A 13339-nucleotide genomic window follows, 5' to 3' on the forward strand; every position below is an offset into this window, starting at 1 on the left:
TCATAAATATTTCTTTATGAGACAGTTACACCGTGTCAAAATGTGTGCATCAGATTAGAGACAGTGGGTGATTTTTTTGAACACTCATGTGACCATATTAAACAAAAACTGTTAAATGAGCCGTTGTATCATAAGTGATACTATCTACATCTCTTAAAACACGATATTGCATACTTTCTTTTTTTGGGGGGGGGGGGGGGGGGGGGGGTCATCAAAGTGGTTAAAAACCTTTCAATTAGAAAAAAAAATTCTGTCAAATCTTTGATGTTGTGGGCTTTACAGGGTTAATAAATAAAAGAGAAAGATTAACACCAAAAATATCTTCTGCACGCATAGAGAAAGTTGGACATGTGGCCCACACATGCAGAGATTCAGGGAAAATGATGGAACATCCCTAGTTGACGCTAAATCAGAGCCATACTTTGACCCATGAGGCAACATAAATGATCCTTACGGTTGTTTTCCTGCATCCGTTGAGCAGGTGGAGAAGCAAAGGGCGGATCTGAGCAGAGAGCTGGAGGATCTGTCCGACCGTCTGGAGGAGGCGGGAGGCGTCAGCGCTTCACAGGTTTATCACAACTCAAAGAGAACTTCTGAAACAAACTACATGTTAAACTGGAAGACTCACTCCCATAAAAATGACGTTTTTAGTGTTTTCAGCGTGTTCTTGTAGCATTTCATTTTTCAAATCCTTGTGAATCAGGAGTAGACAAAAAAATGCCACTGGAAAAAGATTATATTTGTGACGTAGAAAATACGCTGGGCGGGCCATAAGCTCCCTGCTCTATAGGGTCTTAGAAAAAGGGAGGGGGAAAAGGGGATGGGGTTGCTCCATACCAACAGTCCCACAAATCAGAGGCAAGTCTCTATTGTCCTAGAAAACAACACAGGTTTTTTTATCTTGGCTAAAAACCGTATAATCAGAATGAAAAGAGCACTAGGGGGTATGAAAATAGATCCGAAGATGATCGGAGTGGGCCTTTAAACAGAGCTGGGCCCAGCATACGTTACAGGAGAGCCTCTGTGTGACCCACAGAAGGAGGTGAACAAGAAGAGAGAGGCCGAGCTCCAGCGTCTGAGACGGGACCTGGAGGAGTCCTGTGTTCAGTCTGAAGCTGTGGCTGCGTCTTTGAGGAAGCGGCACGCCGAGGAGGTGGCAGAGCTCAGCGAGCAGTGTGAGGCCCTGCAGAGGACCAGAGCCAAGCTGGAGAAGGAGAAGCAGAACCTGAGGATGGAGGTCGACGACCTCACAGCATCATTGGAAAGCCTGCAGAAAGCGAAGGTCAGGACTTTTCTCTGACACCCCAACAGACCCCGGGCGCTGCATATTTTGAGACATGAATGTGTTGCTGCTGCAGATGTCGTCTGAGAGTCACGTAAAGAGGCTGGAGGAGCAGCTGACGGAAGCAAACAGGAGAGGAGATGACCTGCAGAGAACTCTGGCCGAGCTCAACGTGGCAAAGAGCAGACTGACAGGTGTTCTGATGCTTCACCTGCATTACTTATTCCTGAAAACACTCCTTCACCACAGTGGAAGGTGTCAAAGGTTGTTTATCTGATGCCCAGGGACAAAATCTGTGCAAAAACCTGAGACCAAAACAATGAAGGACACACAAACAGGAGAGGAACCTGCTAAATAGAGAGTCCTTGAAACTTTGTCTAGTTTAGTTTTTTCTTCGATGGCCTTGACTTGATTGAGCTGTGCTTTTTAAAGACCCACTTCAATGAAAATTGTGTTTTTGGTCTTTATAACATGTTCTTTTTCTGATGACGAAGGACCTAAAAAAGAAATTTTGCCTTAAAGTTAGATTTCAGAGTATTTCTTTATACAAATTGTTGTCATTTAGGAGTCGATAAAAAGATGCCATTGGAACAAGAGCTTATTTGTTCAGGTCGCTCACACAGCCACTACGTACATTTTGTGCACATTGCATGGCTGAAGATCGGTCACACGTGGAAGAAGTGAGAAAAGTTTGAGTTGTTTATGTGAAATTTTCACAGATGCATCAGGAATGAACCACCTAAAAACCGCGAAAGACGTTTGAATAAACCACGTGAATCAACGTAAACATGAACTGTGTGATTATTGCTCTGTTTACATGCAATTCATTAGTGATTTGTGCGTCAATTACATAATCTTAACGTGATATGTGCGCCGTATACGCGGTATAAACGTTATACATCAGTGGTACATACGTAAAACGGTCATGGAAATACACAAATTTGTGACGAATCTGACAAAAATCATGCACAATTGCGTAAGATTAACGTAATAATTGTGTGTGAGCATAAATACATAAAATTTGTGTAAACTGCATGAATCCGAACCACATTTTTTTCCAATTTTTAGTCTGCAGCCTCACTAACCCACACTGTTCGTCTGCCAGCTGATCACACAGAGGCCAGTCGACAGATGGAGGAGGCGGAGAGCAAAGTGAGCCAGCTGAGCCGCACCAAGATGCTGCTCCAGGCCCAAGTGGAGGAGCTGAAGAAGCAGCTGGAGGAGGAGCTGAAGGTCAGCGTCCCACACCGACAATAAAGGTTATGACGTGAAGTGGAGCGGCCTTGCCCTCCTGGAGTAAACGCATGTTGGCGTGTGCTGCTGGTCCCAGTCTAAGCAGGCTGTCAGCAGCACTTTGAGTTCAGTGCGGCAGGAGTTTGAGGGGCTGAAGGAGCAGCTGGAGGAGGAGCAAGAGAGCAAGCAGGAGATGCAGCGCCTCGTTTCCAAACTCAACAATGAGGTGACGCACTGGAGGACCAAGCATGAAGCGGATGTGATTCAGCATGCTGATGAGCTGGAAGACACCAGGTGGGGGTGTTGATGCTGCTCCGTTCACCTCCTTGAAAGTGAATAACATCTAAATGTCTTTGTGCATCACAGAAAGAAGCTGGCAGCCAGGCTTCAGGAGGCTGAGGAGGTTGTGGAGGCCACCCAAGCCAAATGCTCCTCACTGGAAAAAAACAAGCACAGGCTGCAGGGAGAGGTGGAGGAGCTGTGCATGGACCTGGACAAGGTAGACACTTTACAATTCAAAAGTACAGTTTGAACCGCTTGGTTTTCTGACAGCTTGTCAACCGTCTTAGGCCAACAGTTGCGGTCAGGCGTTGGATAAGAAGCAGCGCATCCTGGAGAAGCAGCTGGCAGACTGGAAGCAGAACTGTGAGGAGCTGGTGGTGGAGGTGGAAAGCTGCCAAAAGGAGAGCCGGCAGCATGCCAGCGAGCTCTTCAAGCTCAAGACCACTCAAGAGGAGCTCCTGGAGCAGCTCGAGGCTCTGCGCAGAGAAAACAAGGCTTACCAAGGTAGAGGCGGCACTTCCTGCCCCAAGCTGTTTGAAAATAACTGGACCCAGGAGAGTTCAGGAGGCAGCCACTAGAGCGGGGGTGTTAAATGTTTTCCAACCAAGGAGTCATTGAAGCTTTTTATTGGCACCTGATCCAGGTAATCAACAGCAAATAAGGCAGGACTTCTGGAGCCCGGTCCTTGAGGCCTGGGTTTGGACACCCCTGCTCTAGAGAGCTTCTTACAAAATCAAGGACGCCTCCATTACACCACGATCAAACCAACTAAGTTTCATGTTCCCAAAAGGAAATAAGTAAAAACCAGGACCGTAAGGTTGTAATGGTGCATTGAGGTCATAATCAGAAACAATCAGAACTCTTTACAAGTGCAGGATCATGTACTCAATGTCAGGACACAATTAAAGCGGGGGGGCTATACCCCCCACCGGCACTGACCGCCCCCCGCCCTCGCCGCCCTGTCTTGACTTGCCCTTGTCTAAACAGTTGAACGCGCCGCTTCCTCTCCTCCTCTGCCTCTGCCACCCTGCTAGAGCTGCATGTGAAAAATTCATTACAATTAAAAAAAAACAACTTTTTTTGGCCCTTGTGCTATCTTATGGGCTCCAGATGACCCCACCCTTACACTGACGTGTTCTCCCTACCATGACAAAGGTGGATAAAGGGGGAGAGTAGTTCATGTAATCCATGGACAAAAGTGAAGATCACAAATCATTGAAGAAAAAAGGTTCACTCTCTTGTGGGGTCCAGATGACCCCACTCCCAACGTTAATGAGCCTTGGAGGGACGTTAACATTGGGAGTGGGGTCTTCTGGACCCCACAAGACAGGTGTTGACTTGTTCAGCGCAATGTCTTGTGGGGTCCAGATGACCCCACTCCCATTGCTAAAGTCCCTTGTATAGCACATGGGCTAAAATGGCAGCTTTTCTGTTGGTTTTATCTCCATGGTAACCATTTTATGTTTGGTCGTCTGGGGGAGATGATCAAGACTATGTAATTTTAAAAAGAATTAAAAAAATGCATTTGGGAATTTCCTTGCCAACCTAGGTTTTTTTGTTAACCACGCCCACATTTCTAATATAATCATACTGTATGTTATATTGTTTCTTTTAGCTTGAGCTAACAATTCATGTATTAAATTTTCATAATATGTCCATAGAAATATGCAAGCAACAGGGGAATGCACATTTGTGAGCTGGTCACGCTAACGCTGTTTAAAATCTACAAACTTAAAAATAATTTCTTAAGACACCTTCTAATGACGGAGGAGGTAAAAGATCAAAGTCCTTAGGGGGAGTTTACATTTGTAAAAGGCTGCTAAAGGGGATTTTTGTGTGTGTGGAAAAAATGGTGGCCTCTTCCCTAGGTCAAAGTTCAAGGTCAAAACTTTGTAGATTGAAACCGCGACGCTCTGATGCTTTGCTCTGTTTCTGCTGTGTGTTTATGGTTTCAACACTAAGTGGTCATCATCAAAAACAAAGGCAATGTCAGTTTATTTTACTCACTGCTCTTTCACCCAGCCCCTCTCACATTATCCCACAGCTTTTAGTTTGTAGTCCAAAACATATGATGATTGACAGCTCATCAATGAACTGAAGTGCAGCTTTTTCTTCTTGTGACTGATGATGCAGAGGAGATAACTGACCTGACAGACCAGCTGTCTGATGGCGGGAAGAGCGTCCACGAGCTGCAGAAAGCAAGAAAGAAGATTGAGATGGAGAAGGAGGAGCTGCAGGCGTCACTGGAGGAGTTGGAGGCAGCGTTGGAGGTCCGTGTCTCAGAGAGGATCTCCCTTCAGGCCTGCAGGCTTCTTCTGACACCGTCTTCCTTCTGTCGTCCAGGCGGAGGAGACAAAGGTTCTGAGGCTGCAGCTGGAGTCGTCTCAGACTAAAGGAGAGCTGGAGCGCAGACTGCAGGAGAAGGAGGAGGAGATCGAGACCGCAAGGTTCTTTGTCTATTCTATCTGCTCATGTGGATGATGAATTTGGAGAATGGTTTCACTTTCAGATATTTTTCTCCCCTTCAAACTCCTGGATCTTCTCTTTATTCTCTGGAGGAGCAGCTCATTTGCCGACTGTCCATCCTGAGACTGCATCTGCTCCTCCTCTCCCTCCCTTCACCTTTACGGGTGAATCAGGGGCTCTGACTCTTCATCATTTAGGAATGAAGCTTCATCGGTTCACATCTGGATCAGGTGGAAGTTAGGCTTAGAAAAACAGCAGTGAGGCTCCGTTTGAGCCCCTCATGTGTTTGTCTGAAACCTCCACTCCCTTATTTGAACTTTTTAAGGGCGAATGACCTTGTTTGGAAAGCAGGTGTGAAAAAACATAAAGACCTACTTCTGCAAACAACAATGTATGAAAGGGAGTGAGTGTCATCTAAAGCAGTGGTTTCCAGCCTTTTTCAGCCCACGGATCAGTTTTACTTTAGACAATGTTTTCATGGACCAGCTTCTCCATATGTTGGCTTCCATTTTTTCTTGCTTTTGAGGGTAAAGTTTATCCTCATCCTCTGTAAAATATCTTAAACTTTATTTGTTCACTAGATTTCACGTATAGGATCCATTAAAATGGGATAGAGTTGCCTCTAACCCATAAATGTCAAAGTAAAAAGCTAAAAAATCAGACACCAACTTCAAGCTCATCAGACTTAGAAGGTGCGAAAAATAAATCACAAATACTGGTATTTTCTAAAAATAATCATAATAAATCCCCAACTTTATTAGCAGCATCCTCATAACATTAGACAGCTGGTTGCTGAAAATGTTGCATTATTTTTATGGTTTGTGGAAACAACTGCAGGAATAAATCTGTAATTGAACTAAAGAATTCTTTTTTTTGTACATTTCTTTTTTTTAATTTAAACCTCTTCTTCTGTTTCCTGCAGTGGGCTTGAAGTGCAAATTACATCCAAAAATTACAAAAACATGTTAAAGATCACAACAACAATCTAAAAAGGACAACAGACATAAAAAAAACAAACTAGAATACCTTTTAGAAATCAAACAACAAAAAATCAACATTCTGGATATCAACAGTAATTTCCAGAAATCAAAGGCTACGTTCACACTGCAGGCTGAAAAGACCCAATTCCGATTTTTTTTGCCCCTAAGCAACCCAATTCTGATCTTTTCATGACAGTCTGAATGACACAGATCCGATCTTTTCAATTGCGACCCAGGCCACTTGGGAATGCCGTCCTGAATCCGAAACGTATCCGATCTTTTCAATTGCGACCGCCGTCTGACCGGCCAGGCGGCTTGATTCCGAACCGTACGTCATTGATACGCAACAAACGTCATCATTTTGTGTTGAAGTAGGCGGGAACGAGAACGTAAACATTAACCATGGTGGACGATGCTGCTGAGATCAGTCAGTGGAAGGGAAGCGAGGTCACCGATTGTATTCATATTTGGGGTGATCGCTCTATTCAGGCCAAACTCCAGGGCTCTTATCGCAACTGAGCGGTTTTTGAAAACATTTCCAGCTAAATGGCCGAGCGTGGTGTTGAACCTTTCCCACGATAACTTTTTTTTCTCGCTCCCATTTCCGACCATGGTCAGAAGCGCGGGGGACCCAAGGCGGATCCCCTTCCTCCCTGTTCTGACCCTTAGATTCTCCAGGATTCTCCAGAGCGGGTTAATAAAGAATCAATAGCATTTATTCTGGGGGAAACCTTCTTCTATTACCGTTCTCCTTCCTCCGTAACACACAACATGAATGCGCGCCCCCACTGCCCCCCCCCCCCATTCTCCACCGCTGCGCGCGCTCTTCTCCTGTCTGTACGGTGCGCGCGGCCCAAACACATCCTCATTCTACTACAGTGGGTACAGATGAATTGCAAAAAGAGCTCCACTATTGACATCCATTGTTCACGTTGGCTCTGCAAACGAGTGACTTGGTTCAACGTTGAGTACTCTTCTGCGCATGCGGGTCAGTTTCGGGTCGTCTCACGGTCACACTGGAGATCACAAAAGTTCGGATTTACTTGGAAATGCGAACGGTCTTGCAAAAAATTCGGATTTTTTCAAAAAATCCGAATTGAGCATCAAGCCCTGCAGTGTGAAGGTAGCCTAAGAGGCCGGTTGAGGGAGGTGCTATCGGACATCACTGATTGGGTGATGACGTTTAATTTTGGGTGTCTGAATTTGATGGAATGTGTCGATCATAAAAGTTTTTTGATCAGAATGGAGCATATCCAGTATCACGTCATGCCAAATGACGTTTGGTAGGAATGATGGAGAAAAGTCATCATTTGGAGAGGGTTTTGGACCACAGATTTAAACGTTTTATGGGGGAACTGTGTCACCCCCCCTATAGGACCAGGATAATTGTAGTCCCCAAGTTTGATGTAACTCTGACATCACATTATAAGGTTCTTGTATATTAGAAAATCTCCTGCTTTTTCCCTCATCAATCTCAAGTTTTATTGCTGATATGATTAAATTAATCAAAAATTGTCAACTCAAACAGACTTAATGAACGGATTTCCGATAAAATGTTCTAAAGCAGGGGTGACAAACTCATTTTCACTGAGGGCCACATCAGCATAGTGTTTGTCCTCAAAGGGCCAGATATAACTTATACATGTAACTAAATGTAATGAAAAATAAAAGTACCTACTCCTTAATGTTAAATAACTAATAATTTTTTAAAATAACTTTGTAACCCTTGTTCTATCCTTTTGACCTCACCCTTACATTGATGTGTTCTCCCTACCATGACAAAGGTGGATAAAGGTGGAAAGATTTCATGTAATCCATGGACACCAGTGAAGATCACAAATCATTGAAGAAAAAAGGTTCAGAGCACTGTCTAGTGGGTCTAGATGACCCAACTCGCAATGTTAAAGTGCCTAGGACAGCACAAGGGTTAAAGTGACAATTACAGTTGCATAGAAAACACATGTTTGCTTGTTACTTTAGCATAAATCCTTTTAAATTTGATTCTGTCAGGTTAGGTTATATTGACACTGTTTTAGTCCTAATGTATAGTTGCCCAATCTGATATTTCAAGTCAAATTCCCCCTAGATATGAATAAATACACACCAATTTTTATTTTAAGAATGAAAAACTTTTATGCTCTTGCGGGCCGCATAAAATGACATGGAGGGCCACATTTGGCCCGCGGGCCTTGAGTTTGACACATGTGTTCTAAAGGGTGTTTTTCCTCTTTTATTCACACATGTTCCTGGGTACCCAGCATTGGTTTTCATGTGGTCTACTTCAGGAAATCTCTTCAAACTGATCTGCACAACATCACGGGGTAAATCTGCCTCCACCCCCTGTCCTCTCAGGAAAAGCCACCAGAGGGTGCTGGAGTCCCTACAGGCCACTCTGGATGTGGAGGTGAAGGGACGGGCGGAGGGCCTGAAGCTGAAGAAGAAGCTGGAGGCTGACCTGGTGGAGCTGGAGCTGCAGGTGGACCTGCTCACCAAAAGCAACGCCGAGCTCAGCAAAAGCCAGAAGAAGCTGCAGCAGCAGATGAAGGTTGGTTCAGAGCTTCAGGCTTCCCGCTGAGGGGGTCGGGGGCAGATTGAACAGCATCCTCCTCTGTTCCAGGAGCTTCAGGCTCAGCTGGAGGAGGAGGTGCACAGCCACGAGGTGAGCAGGGAGGAGCAGGCAGCTCTGGAGCGGCGCTGTGCTGTGCTGCTCGGTGATGGAGAGGGCTCCCGCACCGCCCTGGAGAACTCAGAGAGGGCCCGCAAGGCCCTGGAGGCGGAGCTGCAGGAGGCCGGCGAGAAGTCCAGTGATCTGAACAACCAGGTGGGCTGGAGTCAAAGTCGTCTCCGTCACACTGAAGCTAAACGCCGTGACAGACCTTCTCCTCCATCAGCTCCAGTTGGCTCTGAGTGGGAGGAGGAAGCTGGAGGTGGACCTCCAGACTCTGCAGCAGGAGCACGAGGAGCTGCAGGCGGAGCTGAGAGGAAGCGGGGAAAAGGCGAAGAAGGCCGGCGTTGAGGTAAAACGCAAAAAGGAAACAACGCTGTTTTGGATCAAGTTGGTTTGAAATGTTCTTCTCTGTCAGCTGGCACGAGTAGGAGAGGAGCTTCGTCTGGAACAGGAGCACGCGCTCCTTCTGGAGAGGGCCAAGAAAGGTCTGGAAGGCCAGATCAAAGACATGAGCGGGAGGCTGGAGGAGGCCGAGCAGATCGCTCTGAAGGGAGGGAAGAAGATCATCCAGAAGCTGGAGGCGAAGGTGCAGTTGCTAAAAGGAGGGATGGACTCAGCCCGTCTGCACACATGAGTGAGCATCCCTGTCATTCTGCACGCAGGTGAAGGACTTGGAGCAGGAGTTGGACTCGGAGCAGAAACGGCACGCTGAGACGGTGAAGACGCTGCGGAAAAACGAGCGCCGCCTGAAGGAGCTGCTGTTTCAGTCCGAGGAGGACCAGAAGAACCAGCAGCGGATGCAGGAGCTGGTGGAGCGGCTGCAGAACAAGATGAAGGCCTACAAGAGACAAGTGGAGGAAGCTGTGGGTTCGGCCACGCCCTGAACCTCCTTTGCTCCTCGCCGTCTGCTCACCGCCGTCTCCGCTGTCTCTGCAGGAGGAGCAGGCCAACGTGAACCTGGCCAAGTACAGGAAGACGGTCCACGAGCTGGACGACGCAGAGGAGCGGGCCGACATCGCAGAGTCAGCGCTCACCAAGATCAGGAGCAAGAACAGAAGCAGCTTCGGGAAAGGCCACTCCTCTGTAAGTCCTGGGTCAGAACTGCCATCTGGGTCGGCACCGCCAGATTGAATGCTCAAAACCCCACCCAAATTAGAACACACCTAGTACCCGGGGAAAAGGACTTTTTGACATAGTAAACGCCCCCCCCAGAAAAAACCCCATTACCCAGCACAAAAACAGAAGATGACATCACAGCCGCGGAAATCACTAAAAGATAAATGAAAGGGGACCCAATCTCTTATGAGGCTCAAAAATATTTCTAAATCCACTTACGGCACTAAAACACACGTCGGGTTTATTCAGAGGAAGGTTTGAAATTATTATGGGATGGCTTCAGGACGGAGCTTTAGTTGCAAAGCTGGAAATTTTCAAATTTTTGCTTACTACGGGAAAAGGAAACTTTTGCTCGGGTGACCTTTATGTAATTTCACTTATATGCTGCCAGTTTAAGTTTACAACTAGAACTGAAGTCTTATTGACCTTTGGCCTCAGAAAGATGCCACCATTATAAATAAAAATGAACAAGTCACCTTCAGTACTAGCTTCATAATAGCTTTAGAATTATTTAGTAATGTTAGAATTATTATTAGTATAATTATTTATCTATTACAAATTTACACTTTTGATCTATAACTTTGTAACTCCTCGAGCATCTTTGTGAAGCTACTTGGAGAAAAAAATGTACTTAGAAGGTGTCGCTGTAAAATCCTTTACAGAGAACTGACTCTGAGTTTTTAAAAATCATCAGCCTGAAGCTTGAAAGAACTAACTTTAACTTTAACAAAAAAAAAAAGTCTTTTGCTCCTTCTTAGTTCATAAAAACACACATTTTAATACAGTTTATCAAACTGTGAACACCTTCAAAACTATTTTGGTCTGATTTTCTTACGAAGATTACTCCAAAAATAGACTGTTTGGGCTTTAAAGGGTTAATCATTTGTCTTCCTGGACGCCGTCATGTTTTTTTGTTGTTCCTGTTTTATGAAGATGAAGGAGACGCCACGTTCTCTTACAGGGTTACAGCACGCCGTACCCCGGCCTGGCGCGCTCCCCCAGCTCTGTGGGCTCAGAGGGCCGAGGAGAGAAGATGCTGAACGACGAAGGCGAGTCGGTCAGCTCGCTCATCCCCGCATACCTGAACTCCCTGAAGAAGCTGATGATCGAGGATTGATGAAGACTCTGCAGCCATTTCTGCCACAGCTGGACCTTATTGCAGAAACTCCTCTGGTGTCTAAACTTAGCTTTAAACGCAGTTAACGCTTCATTTCCTCCTCACAGATTTGGACTCTAGAGTTTTTAGACAGGATAATGTTGAGATGTGGTTCTGCTGTTTATATATCTGGGAAACTTTCACCGAAAAACAAACTTTTATGCTGAAAATATCAATTTTATACAAAGAAAAGTGGTCAGATTTCGGCTTCATTCCTATTCAGAGGCCAGTTTCTGGTTTCACTTAGAAGCTTGTTGTCTTTCACAGCTGTTTCAAGAGGAAAACACAAGAGGACTCTTGATTCTGTTCGTTCTCTGGTTAGTATCTGAAAAAGAAGGTCGATGAGGGGAAGGAGGTGAACAAACTCATCTGTTCCTTCACTCACACTCTGGTTGGTTACTTACCGAAACACTACCTCAAATCAAAAATATATACCAGATGCTGGCAGTGCATTGTGGGAAAAAATGACCATAACCCGGTAAAGTCCATTACATCAAAGATTTGACAGAAGAATTAAACATTTTGGAGTTGCTGTATTTTTAAAACCCTTTGATGAAATCTACATAAACAAATTTGCATCATTTTTTTTTACGAGATATAGATCGTATAAATTATTGGGTGACAGTTTTTAGTTTTTTTCAGGGCAGAAAACATGGACCACGTTCTACACAACATGTTTTTAAGTTTGGACTCTCGCTAATTAACAGACTTTTTTTTACTGAGATAAATAAAATTCATACAAACTTCAGCGGAGAATTGCTGCTCCTGAAATATTTGTTTTCTAAATCATTTTGATCCATCGCTAAAGTCTACTGTGATTTTTGCATTTTCATGTTAAAGACTGTCTGGAGATGTGTGTTTAGGACACAGACATGTAAAGACTGCTTTTTGGAGACAATTATAGATGATTTGGAAATATTTTCACATGTGGTTCAGTTCAGTAAACTCCAGCCTGGAGCGACCTGAACCCAAACTCAACAGAAAAGGAAAATGAAACATCCAACCAAGCTCAGATGAATGTATTAAGATTCTTATAAGCCACTCTATTCAGGTTTATCTTCTATCTAATCTGCATTTTAGAATAAACTACTTCTGAACGTGACCAACAGATTTGAATCTCAGGACTGCCCAATCCTGGTCCTTAAGATCTACTCCCCGGTTTTCCAGATCTCCCTGGACTTCTTGCTGCTGCTCGCCTGCATCAGGTGTGTTCAGTCCCATCAGAGTGAGGAAACACTTGAGTCAGCCAATCAGCAGCGAGGTAGCGGGAGCTGATACAGAAGGGTTTTGATTGGCAGCTAAAGATAACCATCCTCATATGTGACTGGTTTGTCTGTAATCCATAGCCGCGGTTCCATGTGAAAAGTATCTTTGATCGGATCAGAATTGAACTGTGTACATGGGCCCAGAAATACCTTATCCGAGTATAACGTTTACATGCGCCACACTTTCGGTCGGAATAGATCATTTGGAAATACACAGAACTCTCAAAAATATCGGAAACGAGCGTGGAAGAACTATTGAGTGCCGTTGTTAACAAAGAAACCTGCAGCATAGAGCGAGATGATTTTCTGAACGTGCTTTTATTATTGTTATGATTATTATTAAGTGCCTGTTTGCTCACAATTTTTTTTAATACATGCTTTTTTCCTTGGCGGGATAGAGCCGGAAGAAGGGTTATGGTTAGGCTAACACGTGCTAACAACAACATTTAGCCGTGGATGTAGTTCAAATCCAATATGTGGAAATAACATCAGCCTTTATCTTTTTCTGGACATGATTGCAAATGTGAATTCACGTGATTATTTACATGGTTATTAAGGACTGCACTGCATTTCTCCATTCTAAAGACTCCTCCGTTTGCTCTCACACCGTCTTAAAGCCACTCGTCTGCTTGGAGACACGGTTCTCCTGAGTCCGGCAGAGCGGCTGGACGGCCTGCGGTCCGAAGCCTCCTCTGGAGCGCCACACTGTAACAAAGACCCCTCCCCTGCCTGCAAACACCAAGTCACGAGTCCGGCTGTTCTGCTCAGAGACAAGCTTTGCATGGGTGGAGCAGGCGTCCGGTCCTGTTCGCGCTCCAAAGCTTTCTCGGGGGTGCCACACCGCCTATGCATGACGTAAAACCAGAGCAGCGGTGACCCACAATCAGAATT

General features: G+C 45.1%; 1 protein-coding gene across 3 annotated transcripts in view; it reads left to right on the top strand.

Annotated features, from left to right (window-relative positions):
* Window positions 1-11931, top strand: part of LOC101168994 (putative uncharacterized protein MYH16) — a 59271-nt gene extending 47340 nt beyond the window's left edge. For all 3 annotated transcript variants that reach the window (XM_011488463.4, XM_020712018.3, XM_011488465.4), the window contains 16 exons: window positions 482-568; window positions 1037-1282; window positions 1359-1476; window positions 2388-2515; window positions 2613-2809; window positions 2882-3014; window positions 3085-3301; window positions 4931-5067; window positions 5141-5244; window positions 8596-8788; window positions 8861-9064; window positions 9135-9260; window positions 9327-9497; window positions 9574-9774; window positions 9848-9994; window positions 10989-11931. In XM_011488463.4, coding sequence (XP_011486765.1) covers window positions 482-568; window positions 1037-1282; window positions 1359-1476; window positions 2388-2515; window positions 2613-2809; window positions 2882-3014; window positions 3085-3301; window positions 4931-5067; window positions 5141-5244; window positions 8596-8788; window positions 8861-9064; window positions 9135-9260; window positions 9327-9497; window positions 9574-9774; window positions 9848-9994; window positions 10989-11144 — 2565 coding nt within the window. In that variant the 3' untranslated portion in view covers window positions 11145-11931. The remainder of the gene's footprint in view (window positions 1-481; window positions 569-1036; window positions 1283-1358; window positions 1477-2387; window positions 2516-2612; window positions 2810-2881; window positions 3015-3084; window positions 3302-4930; window positions 5068-5140; window positions 5245-8595; window positions 8789-8860; window positions 9065-9134; window positions 9261-9326; window positions 9498-9573; window positions 9775-9847; window positions 9995-10988) is intronic.
* The last annotated feature ends 1408 nt before the right edge of the window (window positions 11932-13339 follow it).

Source organism: Oryzias latipes, chromosome 19 (genome assembly GCF_053564925.1).
Source record: "Oryzias latipes strain Hd-rR chromosome 19, Olatipes_Hd-rR_3.1".
NCBI classification, from domain to species: Eukaryota; Metazoa; Chordata; class Actinopteri; order Beloniformes; family Adrianichthyidae; genus Oryzias; species Oryzias latipes.